Source organism: Macaca fascicularis, chromosome 14 (assembly GCF_037993035.2).
Source record: "Macaca fascicularis isolate 582-1 chromosome 14, T2T-MFA8v1.1".
Taxonomy (NCBI): domain Eukaryota; kingdom Metazoa; phylum Chordata; class Mammalia; order Primates; family Cercopithecidae; genus Macaca; species Macaca fascicularis.
The window spans coordinates 101,326,336-101,351,420 of NC_088388.1; the positions used below are offsets into that span (position 1 = coordinate 101,326,336).

The 25,085-nt window shown below is 38.2% G+C and overlaps 1 protein-coding gene across 1 annotated transcript; it reads left to right on the top strand.

Moving 5' to 3' along the window:
* The first annotated feature begins 1,786 nt into the window (after window positions 1-1,786).
* Window positions 1,787-21,498, top strand: BIRC3 (baculoviral IAP repeat containing 3). The gene is made up of 9 exons (XM_005579456.4): window positions 1,787-1,873; window positions 6,225-9,752; window positions 9,855-9,954; window positions 12,438-12,516; window positions 13,308-13,356; window positions 14,957-15,199; window positions 19,726-19,980; window positions 20,526-20,567; window positions 20,674-21,498. Exons 2-9 carry the CDS (start codon window positions 8,900-8,902, stop codon window positions 20,865-20,867), a joined length of 1,815 nt encoding a protein of 604 aa, XP_005579513.2. The 5' UTR covers window positions 1,787-1,873; window positions 6,225-8,899; the 3' UTR covers window positions 20,868-21,498.
* Window positions 21,499-25,085: the final 3,587 nt, after the last annotated feature.

Genomic DNA, 25,085 nt, shown 5'->3' on the forward strand with positions numbered 1-25,085 from the left:
ACAAAAGGCAATGATAAAATATTTTTAATTATTAAAGATGACTTGATAATTGCTTCATGGATGATCATGTATGTCAAATTACTATGGTATTAGGATCCATCAAATACATTTAAAAGAGTGTTCTAGGCCGGGCGCGGTGGCTCAAGCCTGTAATCCCAGCACTTTGGGAGGCCGAGACGGGCGGATCACGAGGTCAGGAGATCGAGACCATCCTGGCTAACACGGTGAAACCCCGTCTCTACTAAAAAATACAAAAAACTAGCCGGGCGAGGTGGCGGGCGCCTGTAGTCCCAGCTACTCGGGAGGCTGAGGCAGGAGAATGGCGTAAACCCGGGAGGCGGAGCTTGCAGTGAGCCGAGATCGCGCCACTGCACTCCAGCCTGGGTGACAGAGCCAGACTCCGTCTCAAAAAAAAAAAAAAAAAGAGTGTTCTATCAATTTTTTCCAAAAATATCTATGTTTACATTTTGTAGATTACTGACATGTACAACAGCTTTATGTTTTAATGTTAAGTTAAAAATGGGCAAGGGAATGCAGAGCTTTTTGAAATTCTTCTGGTGAGTACATAATCAAAAATGTGTAAGGCCCACAAATTATTTTCCATAATCTCAGGAGTGAGTTGAAAATGGCTTAGAAAGTCTTGATTGAAGCAGACTCAAATGTGGATTAAAGTCTCCATATGATAAATACACTTAGTCTTTCTGAAATAATTCCAACTGGAACTTCAGTTGCTATGGACAGCCAAGTCCAGCTAAACCAGAAGATGCCTCAGCTCAGTCCATTGTGTGCAGAATGCACTGGATGCTGTTTCCACAGAATGATGAAGGACCAAATAATCTTTATGGGCTCTGCCTCTGGTTGGTAACTGTCTTTGATCTACTGGAAGACAGAAAATCAGATGAGCTCTCCCAAATCCATCTCTTACCCTGGTGTGGATGGCTCTCAGATAAAGTTGCTTAAAGTTACTACTTAGATTACGTTGAGGAAAATATGGCAGTGCAGTTAGACTCGAAGATGTCAGGTTTCCCTGAGAATGGCACTGCAACTCAGACACCTGCCCTGTGAAATCAAAGGCTATAAAGGAGGGATTTTTTTAAGTAGCCAACTCCACCATACTTATTAAAAAAAAAACAACCCAAAACTCACCAAACAAAACAAAAAGTATTTCAATACAGAAAATTAATAAAGCAATTTCAATCTTTAAAATGGTAAAAATAAACTGCAAAGGAGAACTGCATGATTTTTTTCACATACCCCTACATTTCCTTTCACCTCTTACTTTCTTGATCAGAACAAAAAGTAAAAATAAATAGAAAGATTTCACAAAGTTTCGAATTTTTTTTTTTAATGCTGGACTTCTGCAGCTATAGTAGAAGATTGAAAACCCGAACCTTTTTACGTGTAAAGTGTATGGCAGATGGAGGGTGAATAGGGCATATTGACCTTTTCCAGGCAGGCTGAGCAATGACCGTCCTCTCTGTATGGGTTGTTATCAAGATTTCCTCTGGCCCACGAGCAATGAAGCAAATGTCTTTCAGTAAATGCCGCGCAGATAGGCCACGGTTAAAAGTCATGCTTTTGGGTCATGGAAATCCCCGAGCGGGTTTGCCAGGCCACTGATTAAGAGGAAGTGTCTGTGGTTATTACCCCTGGAGTTCCCCTAAGTCCTAAAAGGAAAGCACCAGTGCACATGCAAACCACTGGGAGGAGTGCGGAACGCCTGCTACGGGTAGGGGTGGGGATTTGGGTGACGCATTTAAAGGACAGCGTGAGACTCGCGCCCTCCGCACGGAACAGGCCGGGCGACAGGTGTCGCTTGAAAAGACTGGGCTTGTCCTTGCTGGTGCATGCGTCGTCGGCCTCTAGGCAGCAGGTGGGCGAGGAAGGCTGGGGTGTGCGTGCGTGTGTGTGTGTGTGTGTGTGCGCGCGGGCAGCAGGTGGGCGAGGAAGGCTGCTGTGTGCTTGTGTGTTTGTGTGTGTGCGTGCGCGCGCGCGCCTCCCCTGGGGTAAGAGGTGTGCCAGCGGGTGGCCGAGGGGTGCTCAGGGCTAGAGCGCTGCAGAGGTTGAGAGTCAGTGGGTGGGGCGCAGTTATCAAACGTCAGGGCCCAAAGGCAGGCTCTAGATAGGTTCCAGGTGCTCAATTTCTATTTTACCTTTGGAGTGAGCCAGTGGAATTGTGCAGCTGTGTCATTTTGATTCGGTTGCCAAGAGTTATCACTGGGCCTTTGCAGGTGCCAAATAAATTTCAGGACCGAGCCTAACACAGAGCTCTGGCACAGGAAGGAAGTAAAGTGTTTAATGAGCAAATGGAGGCATGTTTCCAACCTGTGGTAGGAAGACAGCAGTTTTTGGTTGTCTTCCTGGTGATCAGCATGGAAACCCAGAAGTGCTCTTACTCTGATCAATACAGTGTCGAAGGCATGTACCTGATGCTAACGTAACAATAATATTAACTATTGACTTTATTTGCTATTATGTATTGCTAACATTAAGTACTGCTACCTGCTATATGCTAGGTTTCTCTCTGAAGAATTTACATGTATTTTTCACGTTTAATTATCATAATCTTAAGGAGCAGAATTATCTCCATTTGACAGTGAGGAAACTGAGGCTCTTGGAGATTTACTTGTGCAACGTCATGCTTCTGGTTACCGGGCTGCTTGGTACTGAGCACCCCAGATGTCTGACTCCAAAGCCTGATCCTAATCAATCACTGAGTAGACTCTGTGGTCATTAATGTAAAATTGATAGAAGTACTGTGGTCACTCGGGGCTTAGTCACATTTGCTAACATTTATTTCTTCAACGGGAAGTCTTTGTGTCTACCCTGTATGCCAAGCTCTGCAGATGCTATGAGTGGGAGGGCAGGTACAGAGATGAAACATATTAATAGCTGCGGTTCTAAAATACCTTACTGTCTAGGGGGAGGCAGAAAGAAAAGGCACACTTGCCCTCCAGTGTCATAGAAATGGATGTGCCGCGTGCCCAAAGGGTAGGGATGCCCAACAGCCCTGGGATTGGGGAGGTTGCTTTCTTGGTAGGTTAAATGGAAGAGTCAGAAGACGAAAGGTTGGGGACTGAGCCAATCTGAGAAGGAGCCACTAGAAATGAAAGAAGAATCCCAAGAGCTTGGTATCAGAGAAGCCCAGGGAATGGGACATTTCTAAGAGGAAGTGTGCCCCAATGTCAGATGCAAACATTTCCATTTGTTTTGGCAAAAAAACCATTGGTGTTATTAATACTGAGAGCAGTTTTAAGTGATGCTGACTTAATGAGTAAATGGGAGAGGGAAAATGGAGACATTAACCGTACACACATGTCCAGTTTGCTTGGCTATGAAGGGAAGGGGCGATACAGGGTAGTTGCTACAGTGGGAAGTGGGGTTGAAAGGGGATTTTTTTTTTTTTTTTTTTTAGACAGAGTCTCACTGTGTCACCCAGGCTGGAGTACAGTGGCGCAGTCTCAGCTCACTGCAACCTCTGCCTCCTGGGTTCAAGCGATTCTCCTTCCTCAGCCTCCCAAGTAGTTGGTAGTAAAGGTGCACGCCACCATGCCTGGCTAATTTTTTGCATTTCTTTTTAGTAGAGATGGGGTTTCACCGTGTTAGCCAGGATGGCCTTGATCTCCTGACCTTGTGATCCACCCGCCTCAGCCTCCTGAAGCGCTGGCATTACAGGCATGAGCCACCGCACCTGGCCGAAAGAGAATTTTAAAAATTTCTTTCATTTGAGAGTTGAGATAGATTTAAGCATGGTTGTTATGTGGAAGGAAAAGGGCCAGTTGAGAGTGAGAGGAATGAGAGTTGAAGCAATGAGGGAGATGGGATTAAGAACAAGATTTCTGAGGCAGTAGGAGAGTTTAGGATCCCATAAGGGGGCAAGTCTTTAACTGAGGCAGCAAGTAGGTTGTGAGCCAAAAAGACTTGGATATGAGAATGTGAGGCGGTTCCTGCTCAATGATATCTCTTTTCTTTGAGAAATAGAAGGCAAAGCAATGGACTGAAAATGAGATGGAGTGCAGTGGAGAAATCTGAGGAAGGTGTTGAAGGTTTAGAAGGGTGCATAGGGCAGTGGGCTAGGGGGCTGAGCAGGGCGAAAAGGAATTGCTAAGGGGTGGCAAAGGAGTCTTAAGTGATGCTGGTCCCAGTCTGCAGGGCTGCATCTAGGTGTTGGAAATTGTTAGGACAGAGGCTGAAGTGATCTGGGGTTGACATCTTGGCATATTTTTGTATATTTATTGTATAGTTGTTGCCTGAATTTCCACAAATATATACCTTGCTGGAGTGCAGTGGCATGATCTTGGCTCACTGCAACCTCCACCTTCTGGGTTCAAGTGATTCTCCTACCTCAGTCTCCTGAGTAGCTGGAACTACAGGTGCGTGCCACCACACCTGACGAATTTTTTTTGTATTTTTAGTAGAGATAGGGTTTCACCATGTTGGCCAGCCTGGTCTCAAACTCCTGATCTCAAGTCATCTGCTTGCCTTGGCCTCCCAAAGTGCTGGGATTACAGGCATGAGCCACCACGCCTGACCTAAAGCTTCTTTAGGATAAGATTTGTGTAAGGGGTTTGCAAACTCAAATGGAGGTGATATAAATGAGAAAAACTCTGAGTCTCTCTTTTTCTTTTTTCTTTCTTTCTTTCTTTTTTTTTAATTTTTATTTTTTGAGACAGGGTCTTGCTCTGCACACCCAGGCTGGAGTGCAGTGATGCGGTCTCACACTGCAACCTCTGCCTCATGGGCTCAAGTGAACCTCCTGTCTCAGCCTCCCAAGTAGCTGGGATCACAGGCATGTGCCACCATGTCTGGCTAATTTTTGAGGTATTTTTGTAGAGATGGGGTTTTGCCAGGTCACCCAGTTTAAGGCTGGTCTCAAACTCCTGGGCTCAAGCAATCCGTCTACCTTGGCCTCCCAAAGTGTGTGAATTACAGGTGTGAGCCATGGCATGAGAGCTTGTGGGATGTCTCTTTTAAATGAAAGCATACTCTGTTTGCATATTTGATATGAAGGAATATCCTTCCTTTTCACAAAGACAAAAGTTCTCCTATTTTTCTGGAAACATATGTCCTTCTTCTACTTTTCATTTTTGTTACTTTTGATAGACACATGTTACACTGATTTCACTTTCCTCATAATTCTGCTGTAAGAAAAACAATAGTGCCTGTTCAATGACAAATGGCAACAGTCTGTTATTGCTAGACTGTTATTGTTAGCGGAGACTACCAGAACAGTCAGTCCCAGTATCAGGGAATCAAAGAGAACACATTCCCTCTCTAAAGAGCACAGCTGCTGCTCAGCTCTAGCTGCCCTGCAGGACTATAGACCCAGTGTTGCTAGATCTTTTGATTTTCCAAGAGAAGCTTGGAATCTAGAATGTGATGGGAAGTCTCTTACATTTAAAAATGTTGGCAATTAACGGTAAGATTTAAAAATACTGTGGTCCATACTGTTTCCAAATGGATTTGGAAACTGGATTAAATTCAAATGAGGCATGTAGATTAATCCACAGCATGGTACAATGTAAATTTTCTGGTTTCTTTAATTGCACTGTAATTAGGTAAGATGTTAGCTTTGGGGAAGCTAAGTGCAGAGTATGCAGAAACTGTGTCATTTTTGTAAGTTTTCTCTAAGTATAAATAAATTTCAAAATAAAAATAAAAAATTAGTAAAGTACTATAATGCAATTCTATGTAAGCCAAACATGATATGTCTTCCAGTTTGAAACCTCTAGGTTTTATTTTATTTTATTTTTGAGACAGAGTCTTGCTGTGTCACCCAGGTTGGAGTGCAGTGGCGCTATTTCGGCCCACTGCCACCTCCACCTCCCAGGCTCAAACGATTCTCCTGCCTCAACCTCCTGAGTAGCTGGGATTACAGGCGTGCACCACCACACCCAGCTAATTTTTGTATTTTTAGTAGAGATGGGGTTTCACCAGGTTGGCCAGGCTGGTTTCGAACTCCTGACCCCAAGTGATCCACCTGCCTTGGCCTCCCAAAGTGCTGGGATTACAGGCGTGAGCCACTGCACCAGGCACAGACCTCTGTTTTTTTAAATCTCTTTTTGGCCTCTACAGTGACTAGTAAAGCACCTGATACATGGTAAACGATCAGTAATTATTAGTGCTCTATTTTGGAGAAAATGTTTTTTAAAAAAGTCATTGTGTTCCATCTATGAATTGTTTGACTTTTAAAACTGTCTTTTTGTTTGTTTGTTTTTGAACAGGTTTACAAAGGAGGAAAACAACTTCTTCTAGATTTTTTTTTTCAGTTTCTTCTATAAATCAAAACATCTCAAAATGGAGACCTAAAATCCTTAAAGGGACTTAGTCTAATCTCGGGAGGTAGTTTTGTGCATGGGTAAACAAATTAAGTAGTTGACTGGTGTTTTACTATCCAAAGAATGCTAATTTTATAAACATGATTGAGTTATATAAGGTGTAACTATAATGAGTCTGATTTTGAATTTGATTTGTGGAAGTAAAGGAGAAGTGATCCTAGCTGGGGCATATTGTTAAAGCATTTTTTTCAGAGTTGGCCAGGCAATCTCCTACTGGCATATTCTCCCATTATGTAGAATAGAAACAGTACCGGTGTTTGGGAAAGATTTTAAAATGAGTGACACTTACGTTGAACAAAAAGCTAATAATAAATCCTCTGCAAACTAAAGAAATATGCAGATGAAAGCTTTGACACATTAAAATACTTCTACAGTGACAAAGAAAAATCAAGAACAAAGCGTTTTGATAGGTGCAACAAATTTAGAGTAAGTAAAAAGATAAATGTGATGATTGGTCAAGAAATTATCCAGTTATTTATAAGGCCATTGATATTTTAAAAGTCCAAAAGTGTGTTTAAGTGGGCTGTTACCTCTGAGAATGATGAGGATGAGAGTGATAGTTGAAGGTTACATCTTAGGAAATGAAGAAATTTAGAAAGAAAAATAATATAAAGACAGCGATGAATACAAAGAAGATTTTTATGACAATGTGTAAAATTTTTGGCCAGGGAAAGGAATATTGAAGTTAGATACAATTACTTACCTTTGAGGGAAATAATTATCGGTAATGAGATGTGATGTTTCTCCTGCCACCTGGAAACAAACCATTGAAGTCTGCAGTCAAAAAGTCCAACATCTCTGAGATCCAGGAAACCATGCTTGCAAATCACTGGTGGAAAAAAAAAAAAGCCACAATGACTTTCTTATTGGTCATTGCTAGTATTACTGACTCAGAACCTCTTTACTAATGGCTAGGAAGTCATAATTGAGAAATTCTGAATTTTGACAAGGTCTCGCTGTTGAAATGGTAAATTTAATTTTTTTTGTCACGATAAATTCTGGTTCAAGGTATGCTATCCATGAAATAATTTCTGACCAAAACTACATTGATGCCATTTGATTATTCATCTTAGCCTATACATGGCATTTGGTAACTTTTGACTGTTTTAAAACATAAATCCACTATCAGAGTAGATTGGATGTTGGCTTCAGAAACATATAGAAAAACAAAAGTTCAAAAATGTTTTCAGTAGGTGATAAGTTGAATAACTCTACAATGTTAGTTCTTTAAGGGGGATAAAATTTTTTTAAAAAATCTTTGAAAGGTCTTATTTTACAGCCATATCTAAATTATCTTAAGAAATTTTTTAACCAAGGGAATGCAATATATATCATGATTCTGTTTTTCCAAAAGTAACCTGAATATAGCAATGAAGTTCAGTTTTGTTATTGGTAGTTTCGGCAGAGTCCCTTTTTGCAGCACCTGTTGTCTACCATAATTATAGAGGACATTTCGGTGTTCTAGCCAAGTATACTCTTAGAATAAAAAAATGTTAACACTGAGTTGCTTCAACAGCATGAAGCTGAGTCCAAAAGACCAAATGAACAAACACATTAATCTCTGATGATTTATTTTAAATAGAATATTTAATTGCATAAGATCTAATAGTATCATTATGCTTAAGCAATTATATTCCTGATGATCTATGGGAAATAACTATTATTTAATACATATTGAAACCAGATTTTAAGAGCGTTAGCCAGTCCTGTTATTAGTAAAGCTCTTTATATGGAGAGAAATTTTAGATTGTTTTGTTCTCCTTATTAGAAGGATTGTAGAAAGAAAAATATGACTAATTGGAGAAAAATTTGGGATATACCATATTTCATTGAATTCAAAATGTCTTCAATTGTAAATCATACCATTATTGTATGTACCTCTAAGAAATAAAAGTGCTGCTAATTAAAATATGATATGCCATTAATTATAAAATACTTCTTGATAACAGAAGTTTTAAAATAGCCATCTTAGAATTTAGTGAAATATGGTAATGTATTCTTTTCCTCCTTTGAGGTAGGTGTTATGCTTTTTTTTCCTGGCTACTAAATTTCACAATTTCCAAAAAGCAAAATAAACATATTCTGAATATTTTTACTGTGAAACACTTGAGAGCAGAGCTTTCCACCATGTAAAGAAGCTTCATGAGTCACACATTACATCTTCAGATTGATTGAATGCCACTGAAACATTCTAGTAGCCTGGAGAAGTTGACCTACCTGTGGAGATGCCTGCCATTAACTGGCATCCTGATGGCCTAATACACTTTACTCTTCTGTGAAGGGTTTTAATCTTCAGCACAGCTTACTCTGTAGCATCATGTTTACATTGTATGTATAAAGATTATACAAAGGTGCAATTGTTTATTTCTTCCTTAAAATGTATCAGTATAGGATTTAGAATCTTTCCATGTTGAAACTCTAAATGCATAGAAATAAAAATAATTAAAAATTTTTTCATTTTGGCTTTTCAACCTAGTATTAAAACTAATAAAAGCAAAGCCATGCACAAAACTACCTCCCCAGAGAAAGGCTAGTCCCTTTTCTTCCCCATTCATTTCATCATGAACATAGTAGAAAATAGCATATTCTTATCAAATTTGATGAAAAGTGCCAACACGTTTGAACTGAAATACGACTTGTCATGTGAACTGTACCGAATGTCTACGTATTCTGCTTTTCCTGCTGGGGTTCCTGTCTCAGAAAGGAGTCTTGCTCGCGCTGGTTTCTATTACACTGGTGTGAATGACAAGGTCAAATGCTTCTGTTGCGGCCTGATGCTGGATAACTGGAAAAGAGGAGACAGTCCTGTTGAAAAGCATAAAAAGTTGTATCCTAGCTGCAGATTCGTTCAGAGTCTAAATTCAGTTAACAACTCGGAAGCTACCTCTCAGCCTGCTTTTCCTTCTTCAGTAACAAATTCCACACATTCATTACTTCCGGGTACAGAAAACAGTGGATATTTCAGTGGCTCTTATTCAAGCTTTCCATCAAATCCTGTAAACTCCAGAGCAAATCAAGATTTTTCTGCCTTGATGAGAAGTTCCTACCACTGTGCAATGAATAATGAAAAAGCCAGATTACTTACTTTTCAGACGTGGCCATTGACTTTTCTGTCGCCAACAGATCTGGCAAAAGCAGGCTTTTACTACGTTGGACCTGGAGACAGAGTGGCTTGCTTTGCCTGTGGCGGAAAATTGAGCAACTGGGAACCGAAGGATAATGCAATGTCAGAACACCTGAGACATTTTCCCAAATGCCCATTTATCGAAAATCAGCTTCAAGACACTTCGAGATACACAGTTTCTAATCTGAGCATGCAGACACATGCAGCCCGCTTTAAAACATTCTTTAACTGGCCCTCTAGTGTTCTAGTTAATCCTGAGCAGCTTGCAAGTGCGGGTTTTTATTATGTGGGTAAGAAACTGAATCTGCTAATTTAAAAAAAATACATTTCATTTTATACATTTCAGTGGGCAAATTGTGTGTATTCATGTTTTGGTCCAAAATTAATTTTAGGTAACAGTGATGATGTCAAATGCTTTTGCTGTGATGGTGGACTCAGGTGTTGGGAATCTGGAGATGATCCATGGGTGGAACATGCCAAGTGGTTTCCAAGGTAATTGTTTTGAAATTCTCTTTGCAAATTCTTGTGATTATCATGAGATTGCTTATATGTGTTTACCTTAAATCAGCTGTTACTTTACTCCGTTCCAAATATATATTTGTGAATAAGTTTAGGATGGATTACTTAGCAAAATACTTAAAAAGTTTTGATGGACTTAATGAAGAAATATATTTGGGGATTTTTGTTTAATTTTTAAAGAAATATATATATTTAAATAATACATGCTCATTATAAAAACAAAGTCACACATTGTAGAAAAGTACAGAGAAAGAAAATTAAACTGTCCAGAAATCTTACCACCTGAGGATGAACATGGTTACCATTTTAGTGAACATCGCTCCAGACATAAAGAAATAAATGTATACAATACATATACATATAGAAATAAATATCCATATAGAAATAAATGTACACAATTTTACATAAATTAAATATTCTATTTAGTTTTGAAGTTTTTTTCAGTCAACATATGTCTTGGATATATTTCCATTCATTCAGTATTCAATAACAATTGATCACCTATTGCCAGGCATTGTTCTGGGTGCATAAAATCAGTTGAACAAAACAAAGACCCCTGGTCGCCTAAGTTTGTATTATAGCAGGAGAGAACAGACAATTAATAAAAACTTGAATAAGTTATAGAGCATGTTGGAAAATAAGTACAATCAATAAAAAGAACAAAGAGGGGTTTAGAAATGCCAGGCAGGTTACAATACTAAATCAGGGTAAGTATAGTCTCATCTCATGTGTTTTAATTGCCACACAGCATTTTAATGTGATATGTTACCCTTTTGATTGTTTAACTGGCCGCCTAGCGTTCTAATTAATCCGGATCAGCTTGCAAGTGTGGGTTTTTATCATGTGGGTAAGAAACTTAATGTACAAACTAAAATACCAGCTTCAAAATACTTTTTTCACATTCTCCTTTTTCATCTAAATCATGTGGCCTAAAATTACATTTTTTCATGATCAAAACTTTTGCTATTATTCAGCTCGTTTCCCATTTGCCCTGAGAATACTGCACTGGCGACAAGCTGCACTGTTTTTTTCCAAATGGGGAAATGGGTTAATATTGATTAATAAATGTGGCATCTTAACTTATTTTGATTCCTTTTTTTTCTCTCTTTTTTTTTTTTTTTTTTTTTTGAGATGAAGCCTGGCTCTCTTGCCCAGATTGGAGTGCAGTGGTGTGATCTCAGCTCACTGCAACCTCCGCCGGTTGGGTTCAAGCAATTCTCACGCCTCAGCCTTGCTAGTAGCTGGGACTACAGATATATGCTAGCATGCCCAGCTAATTTTTGTATTCTTAGTAGAGACGGGGGTTCACCATGTTGTGCAGGCTGGTCTCAAACTCCTAACCTCAGGAGTTTGAAGTGCTACCACGCCCAGCCAACATTAGTGTGTTTTCAAGAATCTTAGAAGACTTGAAGAGAGTAGCTAAGAGCTGTGAGGAGAGATGGACTTACTTGACCTCAGTAGACTGAGAGGCTCCTGACCCTTGTCCACTTGAGCCTTGGTAGATTACTAGTAATCGCCTTCCTCTTGCTTATATCAACCTGCCTTTCACTACAATATCTCTGATCATTCTCTGTATGCTAAATGAATAGTAAAGTGATTATATGTATGTTTATACTCATTTGAAATATTTATACTTCACAATATATTAAAAGTAAATTGATTATATGTATGTTTATACTCATTTGAAATATCCAGTCTACAAATGGCTGGATTAGTCCTGCCCAAATTAAGATAAACATTTAGTGCTTTTCAAAATTAGCTGAAGTGGTCGGGTGCAGTGGCTCATGCCTGTAATCCCAGCACTTTGGGAGGCTGAGGCAGGAGGATCGCTTGAGGTCAGGAATTCAAGACCAGTGTGGCAACATGGTAAAACCCCATCTCCACTAAAAATGCAAAAATTAGCCGGGCGTGGTGGCAGGCACCTGCAATCCCAGCTACACTGGAGGCTGAGGTACGAGAATCACTTGAACCCGGGAGGCAGAGGTTACAGTGAACTGAGATCATCCCACTGCACTCCAGCCTGGGTGACAGAGTGAGACTCTGTCTTAAAAAAAAAAAATTAGCAGAAGCATAATATTTCTTGGCAAATATAAAAATATTAATTTTGTAAGACATTCAACCTGTATGAAAAATGTTAACTGTCATGAGAAGCATCTTACAAAACAATTAAAAATTCACACAAAAAATTTGGATCCTATCATAGGATACTTACAGGTTAGTTTTAGAAAACAATTTTTTCTTGAAAGCAATACAATAGAATCAGTTCCCAGTGAGCTAGGATTTATTTATTCTTGCAACATTAAGTTTAGAATAAATGATCTTAAATGATTCTGTGATTTGGGGCAAACAACCAGATTTGAAATGGAATAAACACCTAGAGATGAGAAATTTATTTATTACATTTTCATTTCACTGGTATAAATAATACCTCAAACTTTATTTTCTTTACATTTTAGGTGTGAGTACTTGATAAGAATTAAAGGACAGGAGTTCATCCGTCAAGTTCAAGCCAGTTACCCTCATCTACTTGAACAGGTAGGTAGGGAAAGTTCTTTTTTTAAATATTGGTTGCCATCAGAGAAATTACTTTCTGATAATTACAGAGAGTGCTATTTTAATGAAAAGACAAGATTGTTTTAGAAATACTTTTTCTTTTTCTTATCAAACCTGGCATGATCTTAGAATGTATTATTCTTTAGAGAAAAATAGATCCATAAATGGTAGTCTCCTGATAATGACACTTGTGATGTTTCTCTTTAAGCATTTTTTCAATCAAGTTGCAATAAATTAAACTGTTTGGGAAAAAAAATGACTGGGATAGTAGCATTTAACAGTTTTACTATATAAATTTTCCTTCAAAAGATCTGAGAAAGAGAATTTTATTGCTTTTTCTAATCTTCTTGGGAAAACAAATAACTTACTTGATAGTTGGATGGTCAATCCCATTCCAGCCATGAGCAATGAAACTGATATAGGGTCCAACTTATCCCAAAGAATGACCCAGGGTAGGTAAGACCTGTGTATGAAAGAAAAATTGATTGTCACATGGATTATTGAAAAGGTACAGTCCTTTTCCTGCCTTAATGAAAATGGGTTTTATTTGTTATTATATACACACACTGAAACTCTATTAATTTATGGCCTAGGGAATAACTATCAAATATAAATGAAATATTGCTTTTGGTTAAAAAATTATTTTGCTAGTAAGCAAGTAGTTTGCAATAAATTGAATAAAATATGTCTGTTGGGTCATTTTCATTGCAATGGGTAAGATAAGATTTATATTTTAATTTATATATATATATATATATTTTTTTTTTCTGCAGCTGCTATCTACATCAGACAGCCCAGAAGATGAAAATGCAGAGTCATCAAGTAAGTGCAATGGATAATAATGAATGCATTTAAATAGAGTCATTTGGTACTGTTAAGATTGAAAGTTGATAACAGTAACGTACCTTTATATTGATTTATAATTTACAATGAATGCATTTTCAAATATACTGTGTTGGTATTTCCCAAACTTCAGTGCATATCAGAGTTGCCTGGAGAACTTTAAAGAATATGACAGATTTCCAGTTTCTACTTCAGACCTACTGAATTAAATCTGAGTATCTAAAGGAGGGGCTCAGGCATGTATAGTTTTAACAAACTACATACATCTAGCCTAACCCTTGTTCTTGGGCCAGTGTGAGAACAGATGTACTATGATATTAGATTGCTCACATATTCTTTCTGTGAAAGGGAAAGGATAGAACATGTTAGTCCCCTTTTTAAATAGGGATCCTGAGGCTCAGAAAAGTTACATGACTTGTACATCGCCTTAAACCTAAAATGCAATAGAGCTAACATTTGTGCAAGCTCTTCTACTCCATTATCTCATATTCAATTCAATTCAATATATATTTATTGTGTATCTCCTGTTCTGAGGAAAGAATAGACAACAGGATAAACATAACTCCTGGTCTCATGTATCTACAGGATACACAGAAACACACAGACAGGAGAAAGGGATATGGCAACAAAAGTAAAGTGTAATATGAGAGTGCATATAGGACAATTAACCCAGACTTGGAGGGTCAGAAAAGGCTTTCCAGAGGAAATATTTGTCTTAGCAGAAAATCCAAGGGAAGAATAGGAGTTAACTGAGTGACAAATGGAAGAAAAGAGTATTCCAGGCAGAGAGAACAGCACATGAAAGACCGAAGTGACAAAGGAGAATAGGCACCTTTGAATAACTGAACAAAATTCTATATGGCCAGAAATAGGAGTTGCTAATAGACAAATGAGTGAAGCAGGCCAGCTGTATGAGTGGTCAGCACTGCAGGCAGAATTTGACACCAGAGCCATCAGTTTGTGACTCCTGGGCTAGAGTGCAGAATGCGAATGATACAGTGGCGAGGGATGAGGCTGAAGAGCTAAACAGGGTTCAGATTGTATGAGACCTTGTAAGCCATTTCTATTTTGGATTTTATCCTAAGAGCAATGAAATTGTTGATAGAATTCAAGAAGTGTGACACAATCAGATTTGTGTTTTTAAAAAGTCACTCTGATTACACTCTTGAGAATGAACTCCAAGGAAGCAATATTGTATAATAAGAGCCTCTCTGAAAAAATATGTGAATTATTCTTGATTGAAAGCTCATTTGTTCATCCAACATAGGGAAAAAGAATCTCAATTCTAGTGGGAAGTAATCCCTGCCATTCTGTTTCCTTCTCCTGCTCACATATGTATATCCAGTTATGACAGGTAATATGTATTTTGCATCTAAGTACAATATTTCATGTTGCTATTTTGATGACTGAACGTGTATATCATTTTAAATTTAACAATGTTCATACAAAATAATGCCTATACATTTTGTTGGTTTTACATTTTTAATATTGTAAAAACATTTTTGATTTCAGTTCAAATTTTAATTTTTAAGAAATATACAGGCTATCCTAATATGTGTTAAATTCTTGTTCCATATAGTTATTCGTTTTGAACCTGGAGAAGACCATTCAGAAGATGCAATCATGATGAATACTCCTGTGGTTAATGCTGCCGTGGAAATGGGCTTTAGTAGAAGCCTGGTAAAATACACGGTTCAGAGAAAAATCCTAGCAACTGGAGAGAATTATAGACTCATCAGTGATCTTGTGTTAGACTTACTCAATGCAGAAGATGAAATGAGGGAAGAGGAGAGAGAAAGAGCAACTGAGGAAAAAGAATCAAGTATGTAGATTTATTAATACAGTCTATTTTCATAAGGATTTGATACCAGTCTACATGTTATGGAAAATATACTCATCTAGTATATCTGAAAATATACTCAATCCAGTCAGATTTTTTTCATGTTTAGTATTCTGAATTCAAGTGCTGAAAAATTTATTCATATTCAGATATATTTGAGTTGCCCATAAGTTGAAAATGTATGATATGTTTTTTCCTGTTTTTCCTTAATTCATATTTTTTCTCTGGATAGCTGACGCTGTGTCCAATTATGCATTCATGGCGCTTTTTTTTTCTTAAGGTTTTGAAAATGGAATCCTTGTTGCAGCATGGCACATTTTTAATCTCAGGCTAGTTGCTCACTCCCCTTTGGAGTAAATCAGGGTGGGATCAGCGACAATTATTAATTTTTTTTTGAGACAGAGTCTTACTCTGTCACCCACGCTGGAGTGCAGTGGCATGATCTCAACTCACCGCAACTTCTGCCTTCTGGGTTCAAGCAATTCCCGTGCCTCCCTCCCTTAGCTGGGACTACAAGCACCTGCCATCATGCCAGGCTAATTTTTGTACTTTTAGTAGAGACGGGGTTTCTCCATGTTGGCCACACTGGTCTCAAACTCCTGACCTCAAGTGATCCACCCGCCTCGGCCTCCCAAAGTGCTGGGATTACAGGCATGAGCCACCGTGCCTGGCTGGACAATTGTTAATTTTAACGTTAACATAAAAGCATGTCTTAGCCTGTGACTATACATTAATGCGCAAACTACTATTAAGTCCCCTACCTGCCCACACAAGAACTGAGTCTTTCAGAGCATCCTTCGATTATTTAGGCAAGTCCTAGGATACTGTTTCGCAATTTCTTAGGACAAGTTGCTCATGTCCTTCCATATTAACCTTATCCACTACTATGTTCTCTATTGCCCTTCACAAAAACTCTTCTGGGCACATCCATTCTCATCTGGCTGTTTTGACGGCTGTTATCACTCTGTCCTAGACAAAAAGAAATGCTGATCTCTCCTTTCCCAAGCATGGACCAGACCTATAAGTCCCTTCAACACAGCTAAAAACAGATGCAACTTTTAACAAGCTCTTATTGGAGACTTAAGGGTAACAGAAGGGAATTATATCACAAATGTCGATTTACAGCTGCAACTAGATGTGGCCCCTCTTAGTGCCCCCGGGCTCATCCTCATAAATCTCTCTGCCTAGCTTCTGGTTCATCTCTGTGTAGCTTTGGCAAGTTTACACAAATCACTCGGAATGTCCCAGTAATGTTTTCCTTTATCAAAACTCAGGCCCCCAAATATTCATAAAGTTCAGAAGGACAACAAAGATTTTTCCTTATCCTTGTCCAATGCCATCCGGGATCTATTTCTTCATAGGATTATTGACAGTCAGATCGTCCATTGCATTTAGGGATAAATCCAACCCTGCCCATGAAGATGGATTTGTTTTCTGACCCAACCCGGACAAACCTATCAGATCATAGTGACATGGCATCATACATTCACCCAAGTGTGAATTACTCAGTCTATAAACCACTAGTGTAGCAGCAATACAGTCACAGTTAACCTTTGCCCAGCCTCATCAAGTTCTCTTTTCTCTGTGAAGATTAGGCAAGTATGTCCTTCCTGTAGCCTTCTTAGTGGTAGCCATTTGTCACCAGCCAACAATTGCTCAAAGAAAAGAACACTTATCTCCACAACCATTGAGAGACCCCATAAAATCTGAAACTATCCACTTATAAAATATTTATATTTCTTTCAAAGACAATCAGAAAAGTCTCCAGAAATGACTTCAAGTCAACAATATATAATAATTTACATTGTCAAAAAGAGCCCTTAGTGTTTCTGCCTCACTGTTTTATATATATATATATCTACTACCTAGTATGGTGCCTGCATATAGTCTGTGTTCTGAGTGAGTGAATGAAAACACATTTAGGTTAATTATTACTTTATAGTTTCCCAAGAACAGTAAGGATATAAATAAAGAGGCAATTTAAGATATTTTTTCCCAGAATAAAATAATAACATGGCTGGGTGTGGTGGCTCACGCCTGTAATCACAGCACTTTGGGAGGCTGAGGCAGGCAGATCACTTAAGCCCAGGAGTTTGAGACCAGCCTGGGCAACATAGCAAAACCCTGTCTGTATAAAAAAAATACAAAAATTAGCAGGGTGTGGTGGCATGTGTCTGTAGTCCCAGCTATTCAGGAGTCTGAGGTGGGAGGACCACTTGAGCCCAGGGAGGTTGAGGCTGCAACGAGCTATGATCATATGCCACTGCACTCCAGCCTGGGCCACAGAGTGAGAGTCTGTCTCAAGAAAGAAAGAAAGAGAGGAAGGAAGGAAGGAGGGAAGGAAGGAAGGAAGGAAGAAAGGAAGGAGGGAAGGAAGGAAGGAAGGAAGGAAGGAAGGAAGGAAGGAAGGAAGGTGGGAAGGAGGGAAGGAGGGAAGAAGGGAAGGAGGGAAGGAAGGAAGGAAGGAAGGAAATAATATGCTTCAAAGGTATACTCAAGTCTTCCGAAGGAAGGAAGGAAATAATATGCTTCAAAGGTATACTCAAGTCTTCCAAACTTACAAACCAGAATATAGTCTACAACTTTGAAATGAAACTTTTTCTCAGTTACTAGCAATTAAATTTTAGAAATCTTAAGAATTTCAGAGAATGTATTATATTAGATTAGGTATAATTGCAAAAATAAATCTTAGATTGAAAAACCAGTATACTTCAACACCAAGTTTACATTATATTTTTATTTTCTGATATATCCCTACTTTGCTAATATAGATAATTTAACAAAATATAGTAAGTTCTAAGTCTTCTACCCCCTCACTATTACTTTTCTATTCCTACTCTTTAAATTATAGAACTAAGGCTTGGTTGTTCATTTGTTCAACAGATATTTATGGAGCATTAACTTTGTGCCAGACACTATTCTAGCTCCTGACCCTTTTCTCATTTATTCTCAGAGCTTCAATTATTTTCAAAGTATGTCTTTAGCCTTGTCTTTTTGATGCAGCACCATTTTAATTCTTTATTTTCTGGTTGTTGTTTTCGATTTTTGATGTTTTCTTTTTTCCATTTTTTATTCTTTCTTAAATGGTTCTTTTTATGAGTCCTATCACTTGACAAAGTCAGTGTATCTAAAATCTAACCATCCTCTCTCCCAAAACAGTTCTTCAGATAGCTCAGCCTCTGTCATTAGTTATTTTTTAGAAATAGCTTTATGGCTTATGGTAAGCTATATGAAAATTAATAAACTTAGATTCATAAGTTATATTCCAAAGAGATAATAAAATCACAGTTTTGCAATATAAAATGTTTTACCAATGGATACAAAATCTAGGTCTTGAAGGAGAATTAGATGTTATCTTGTAGGACAAGAAGGTAGTCATTGACAAATAGGGTTTAGTATTCAAAATGCTGTTACTGCCTTTCCCTGCTTACTATACAATATTCAGGTAATGGCAATATGTCTAATTTCTGGAAATAATTAAAATTTCAACTTGGAATTTTAAAGAAATTTTATGGGCCGGACACAATGGCTCACACCTGTAATCCCAGCACCTTTGGAGGCTGAGGTGGGCAGATCACTTGAGGCCAGGAGTTCAAGACCAGGCTGGCCAACATGGTGAAACCTTGTCTCTACTAAAACTACAAAAAATTAGCTGGGTGTAATCTCAACTACTCAGGAGGCTGAGGCACAAGTATAGCATGAACCTGGGAGGTAGAGGTTGCAGTGAGCTGAGATCACACCACTGCACTCCAGCCTGGGTGACAGAGCAAGACTCTGTTTTAAAAATGAATAAATAAATAATAAAAGAAATTTTATGGAAGAATACTTTAAGAAAAAATTGTTTTAATTATCTTGATTTTATCTTTCCCCAATTTACCTAGATTGAATTGAAACATCAATTTTAATAGGTTCTAAGTTTCATTTGGTTAAAGGCTTAGCAGTATTGCAAAATGATTGAAAGCACAGTACATGACACCAGACTACCTCAGTTTGATTTTTGCTAGTTGTGGTGTCCTTTGGCAACTTACTTGCCTCACTGTGGCTTCATTTTCTCATTTGTTAAATGAGGCTATTTGGACCTACCTCAAAGAGCTGTTGTGAAGATGAAATGAATCAATGTGTATAAAGTTCTTAACACAGTGCTCACTAAATGTTAGTCCTTACTATAATTATAATTATAATAATTATTATTATTATTACAGCTTTTTGAGACAGGGTATTGCTATGTTGCCCAGTCTGGTCTCTGACTCCAGGGCTCAAGTGATCCTCCTACCTCAGCCTCCTGAGTAGCTGGTGCTACAGGCATGTGCCACTGCACCCTGAATTATAATTATAATAACATTATTATTAAGCACAGGAGATGAGATACCCCTAAACCTAGCAATCAATATCAATGCCTTACTGATTATGAATTAAAGACAGTTTTTATTCTGTTACATATGTAGGCCTGGAAGGAAGTTTGTGAGCAGTGTTTGAATATGTTTATGTTTGTCTTCTTTTTTATAAAGATGATTTATTATTAATCCGGAAGAATAGAATGGCACTGTTTCAACATTTGACTTGTGTAATTCCAATCCTGGATAGTCTACTAACTGCCAGAATTATTAATGAACAAGAACATGATGTTATTAAACAGAAGACACAGACATCTTTACAAGCAAGAGAACTGATTGATACTATTTTAGTAAAAGGAAATATTGCAGCCACTGTATTCAGAAACTCTCTGCAAGAAGCTGACGCTGTGTTATATGAGCGTTTATTTGGTGAGTGGTAGAAAATTATTTTTTTAAATTTTCTAAGTCAATTGAAAATATGATCTTATTAATAACTTATGATTATTGAAAATAATTCAGGCTGAGTGTGGTGATGCATGCCTGTAATCCTAACACCTTGGGAGGCTGAGGCAAGTGGATTGCTTGAGCCCAGGAGTTTGAGACCAGACTGGACAACATGGCGAGACCCCATCACTACAAAAATTTTTTAAAAAAATTAGTTGTGATGGCGTACACCTGGTAATCCCAGCTACTCAGGAGGATGAGGTGGGAGGATGGCTTGAACCTGAGAGATAGAGGCTGCCATGAGCTGTGATTGTGCCACTGCACTCCAGCCTGGGTGACAGAGTGAGACTCTGTCTTGAAAAAAAACTCAATCAAATTTATAGATATTAATTGCATAAAAAGATTAAAGACTTTTGTTGCCTTGACATGAGTATTTGGCCAAAGTCTAAAGAGTTCATTTTTAAAATATATTCTGTAGCTAAATATTAACCTTATTTGTCATAGTAATGCTTTTTCTTTTTCTCCCTTAGTGCAACAGGACATAAAGTATATTCCCACAGAAGATGTTTCAGGTAATAGTATTAATATTTTAAACCAATAGAAAACATTGTCTATTTTCTTGTTTTTTTCATTGAAGAAGCAAATTGCCTTTTATGAAAAATTCTTTCCTCTTTCTAGATCTACCAGTGGAAGAACAGTTGCGGAGATTACAAGAAGAAAGAACATGTAAAGTGTGTATGGACAAAGAAGTGTCCATAGTGTTTATTCCTTGTGGTCATCTAGTAGTATGCAAAGATTGTGCTCCTTCTTTAAGAAAGTGTCCTATTTGCAGGAGTACAATCAAGGGTACAGTTCGTACATTTCTTTCATGAAGAAGAACCAAAACTTTGTCTAAACTTTAGAATTAATTTATTAAATGTATTATAATTTTAACTTTTATCCTGATTCAGTTCCTTAAAATTTTTTATTTATTTACAACTCAAAAAAAATATTGTTTTGTGTAACATATTTATATAACTATATGTATCTAAACCATATGAACATACATTTTAGAAACCAAGAGAATGATAGGCTGTTGTTCTTATGAACAAAAAAGAGATAGCACTACAAACACAATATTCAATCAACATTTCAGCATTATTGAAATTGTAAGTGAAGTAAAATTTAAGATATTTGAGTTTGCCTTTCAGAATTTTGAATATTTTGGCATTGCATTAATACTGGCAACATGAAGCCAGATGTGGTGGTGTGTGCCTGTAGTCCCAGGCTGAGGCAAGAGGATTACTTGAGCCCAGGAGTTTGAATCCATCCTGGGCAGCATACTGAGACCCTGCCTGTAAAAACAAACAGAACAAAAACCAAACACCAGGGAGACACATTTCTCTGTCTTTTTTGATCAGCGTCCTATACATTGAAGGTGTGCATATATGTTGAATGACATTTTAGGGACATGGTATTTTTATAAAGAATTCTGTGAGAAAAAATTTAATAAAGCAACAAAAATTACTCTTATTCTTAATAGCTTTATTTCTATGACGTTGGATAGTTTAGTCACTCCCAGACTCTTTCCATACTTCCTTGAAGCCTCTTAAATATTGAACTACAGTTTATATTCTTTCCTATAAGATGCTTCTTCATTGACACAGAGCACGGGGTCAAGACACTATAAAGTCTATAGGATTTTATGGAATGCCTGAGACAAGAATCAAACAGTCCCTTTAGTAAGTTTGTTTATTCATTTGTCTATTGATTCATTCAAGAAGTCTGATGCCAGACCCGCCTATTGGAAGAAGGTCTGAGTTTTATTCTTACCTCTTTGGTATTAATTCTGAAACTTAGAAAGTACACTGGTTAGCAATGCTTGGGACCAACAGGTTGTTCTGGTAAATAAATCTGTTCCATGTTGTCAGTGCAACAAAATGTTCCCCTCTGCATTACGTTTTTGGTACTCAACATGTCCAAGTCATAACTCTCTCCTTTGTTTCTTATAGAGGTATTAGGTCTTTAAGACTAGAAGTAAGACTGTAATAGGGAAAATCAGGGGAAGACAGGCAAAGGCCAGTCATCTAAACCAGTTCTAGATGTCTGTGTAGGGGCAGATGGCTCTGTAAGGGCAGAAGGGAAAGACCCCTTCATAAGGGTCACAGCTGACAATCCTATAACAAAAGACAGGTTAACAAGAGAAAAACTCAACAAATGTATTTAACCAAAGTTTTACATGACCGGGGAGCCTTCAGAATGAAAACCCAAAATTACAGGGGAAACTATGCATTATTATGCTTAGGTGTGATAAAGAATGGACAGCCCTGAAGAACAGTGATTGGAAAAAAAAGATCTAATGGGAATAGACTCAGCTTGGGGACCTAGCAAGGCCTGTCTGTTCAGATTCTTTTTGGTCTCTGTGCAGCATTCCTTCCTCCTGGATACAGGGCAGGGCCTGTATGGAATGGGGATCTTATAACCTACTATCAAACAAGGTAGGTCAGAGAATTTATTTATGGCCAGCTCTTACATAGGTGAGGGAAGATTAGAGTACTATCTTTATGATGTAAGTCTGGCATTGTGGAAAAGTGGTTCCGGTTTCTATGACCTACCTTGGGGAAGAGGAATTCAAGTTTCTATATCTTGCTTTCGGGGTGAATGAGGCTGAAACAGGAGGGCAGGATAACGTTAGAGAAAACTTTGCTTCTGAGGCTTTCACTTCGGGTTTTCTGAGCCCCAACATCTGCTAGAGTTATAAAAATTAGGGACGAAGCGAGGGGAGGAAAGAATCCATCTCTTCATTCTGATGCTGGGAGACTATTTCCTTGAGATGCAATTGATTTTGCCTCTGCTAAGAGGCTCTGCTGGCTAGCCACACGCTAGCCAGTGTCCTGCATGGGTGCTACCCTGAATTATTTGTAATTGTGCTTAGGTGATTTGTAACTCAAGTATAGGATATTTAAATAGTGGGCACCCTTTTTGCGACTTTTTTTTTTTAATCTAGTTCTTGTATACTACAGATAATATTTGAACTTGTCATCTCACTGTACAACTTTTGTTCATTTCTCATTTTGGTAATAAATAGCTATTATAACCAACTCACTTATTCAAATATGTTATTTCCCTAAGTGTTATTTTGAAATTTTTTTTCGGAAAAAATAAATCACCATAGATAATAATGGTAGCTCCATTTGTTGAACAAATGTCAGATGTTTTCAGGTGCTTGACATGCATTAATCCATTTGATTGCCTCCAACCCCACCTACCAGCCAACCTGGTCTTCAGTCATAGGTTTTAAACCTCAATATATAAGGGTGATCATACAGGACTTTGCAGCAAGCTTAATTTCATACTTCAGCCATGCTCATTATAGCTTCCATCCAACCTTTCTCTTAATTTCCTTATGTCACTTGATACCATTAGCCATTAAGTTCCTTTGTGGTCACAGGCAATGTGATTTAACCATCTTCAGCTCCTACTGGTGAAGGTCACCTCCTTTTGTTGTCTTGCACATCATAGTAGACACTACGTATGTTACTAAGAAAATTCAAGACCAGATGCAATGGTTCACACTTGTAATCCCAGCACTTTGGGAGGCCAAGGCAGGTGGATCATTTGAGTCCTGGAGCTCCAGACTAATCTGGGCAACATGGTAACATAGTAAGACCATGTCCTAATAAGAATGACAGAAAATTCCAGGCAAAACAGATGTGATGTTTAAGAGATTCACTATTTTAAAAGCAATACAAGTACCCTTGAAACAAAAAGAATCAGTGGGTCAGTATTACTTAATCTCTTAAAAATTACGCCCACTCCTGGCCAGATGTGGTGGCTCACACCTGTAATCCCAGCACTTTGGGAGGCCAAGGTGGGCGGATCACCTGAGGTCGGGAGTTCAAGACCAGCCTGACCAACATGGAGAAACCCCATCTCTACTAAAAGTACCAAAAATTAGACAGGCGTGGTGACACATGCCTGTAATCCCAGGTACTTGGGAGGCTGAGGCAGGAGAATTGCTTGAACCCAGGAGGTGGAGGTTATGGTGAGCTGAGATCATGCCATTGCACTCCAGCCTGGGCAACAAGAGTGAAACTCCAGCTCAAAAAAAAAAAAAAAACCAAAAAAAAAAACCCAAACCATAACAAAACAAAACCATGCCCACTTCTAAATCTTGAGTCAAGATTTAGGCAAGGTCTCATTTGCAGCATTTGTACTGTGCAAATAACAGGGTTTTTTTCCAAGTTGCACAATATTTCTGCTCCTCCTCAGGTCAACATGGCCCTTAGTAGTCTTCAACTTTATTTTCTGCCACTCACCCATTGCTCACTATCTCTCAGCCACCTTGGTTTTGATTAGTTTCTAAATATGTCAAACTCTCTTTTTTTGCTTCAGCGTCTTTGACTGGAATCTTTCATTCATTCTTTCCCTGGCAAATTCCTACTCATTCTTCAGGTGTCAGCCTCCATGTTACTTTCTCAGACTGTCTTTCTCTGACTTCTCCCATCTAAATCATATCCCTTTGATAGTCTCTTTAGTAGACCCTTTGTTCTTTTTCTTCATAACACTTAACACAATTTGTATTTACAGTTTTTAATGCCATAGTGTGTTGTCAAAATTCCCATGAGGACAATAATCATGTATTTAACACCACTATATGTGCAGCACTGAGCACAGGGCCTGACAGAACAGACCCTTATTGAGTAAATGAATGAATGAATGAATGGCTTCCTGTGAGTTAACATGGAACCTGAGAGGAGATTTCTTCCTCTTTAAATACCACTGCTGATAAAGTACTAAGGCAGAATCATTGATAAAGTAGATCATGGGGCCAAATTCTGCCTTTAGATATCAAAAGGAATCTTTAGAGAGGAAAGATCAACCTAGTTAAAAAGGATTCATGTAGGAGACGGGAATTGGAACTGATTTCGGAGGAGGAGGCATGGCATTTCAATTCTGGAAAGAGCATAAGGTACAGATATAGGCATTAGAATCTTAATAACAACAATTAACCGACATTTATTTATTTTTGGTATGTTGTTATGTTTTTGTTTTTGAGACAGAGTCTAACTCTGCAACCTCCAGCTCCCAGGCTCAAGTAATTCTCATGC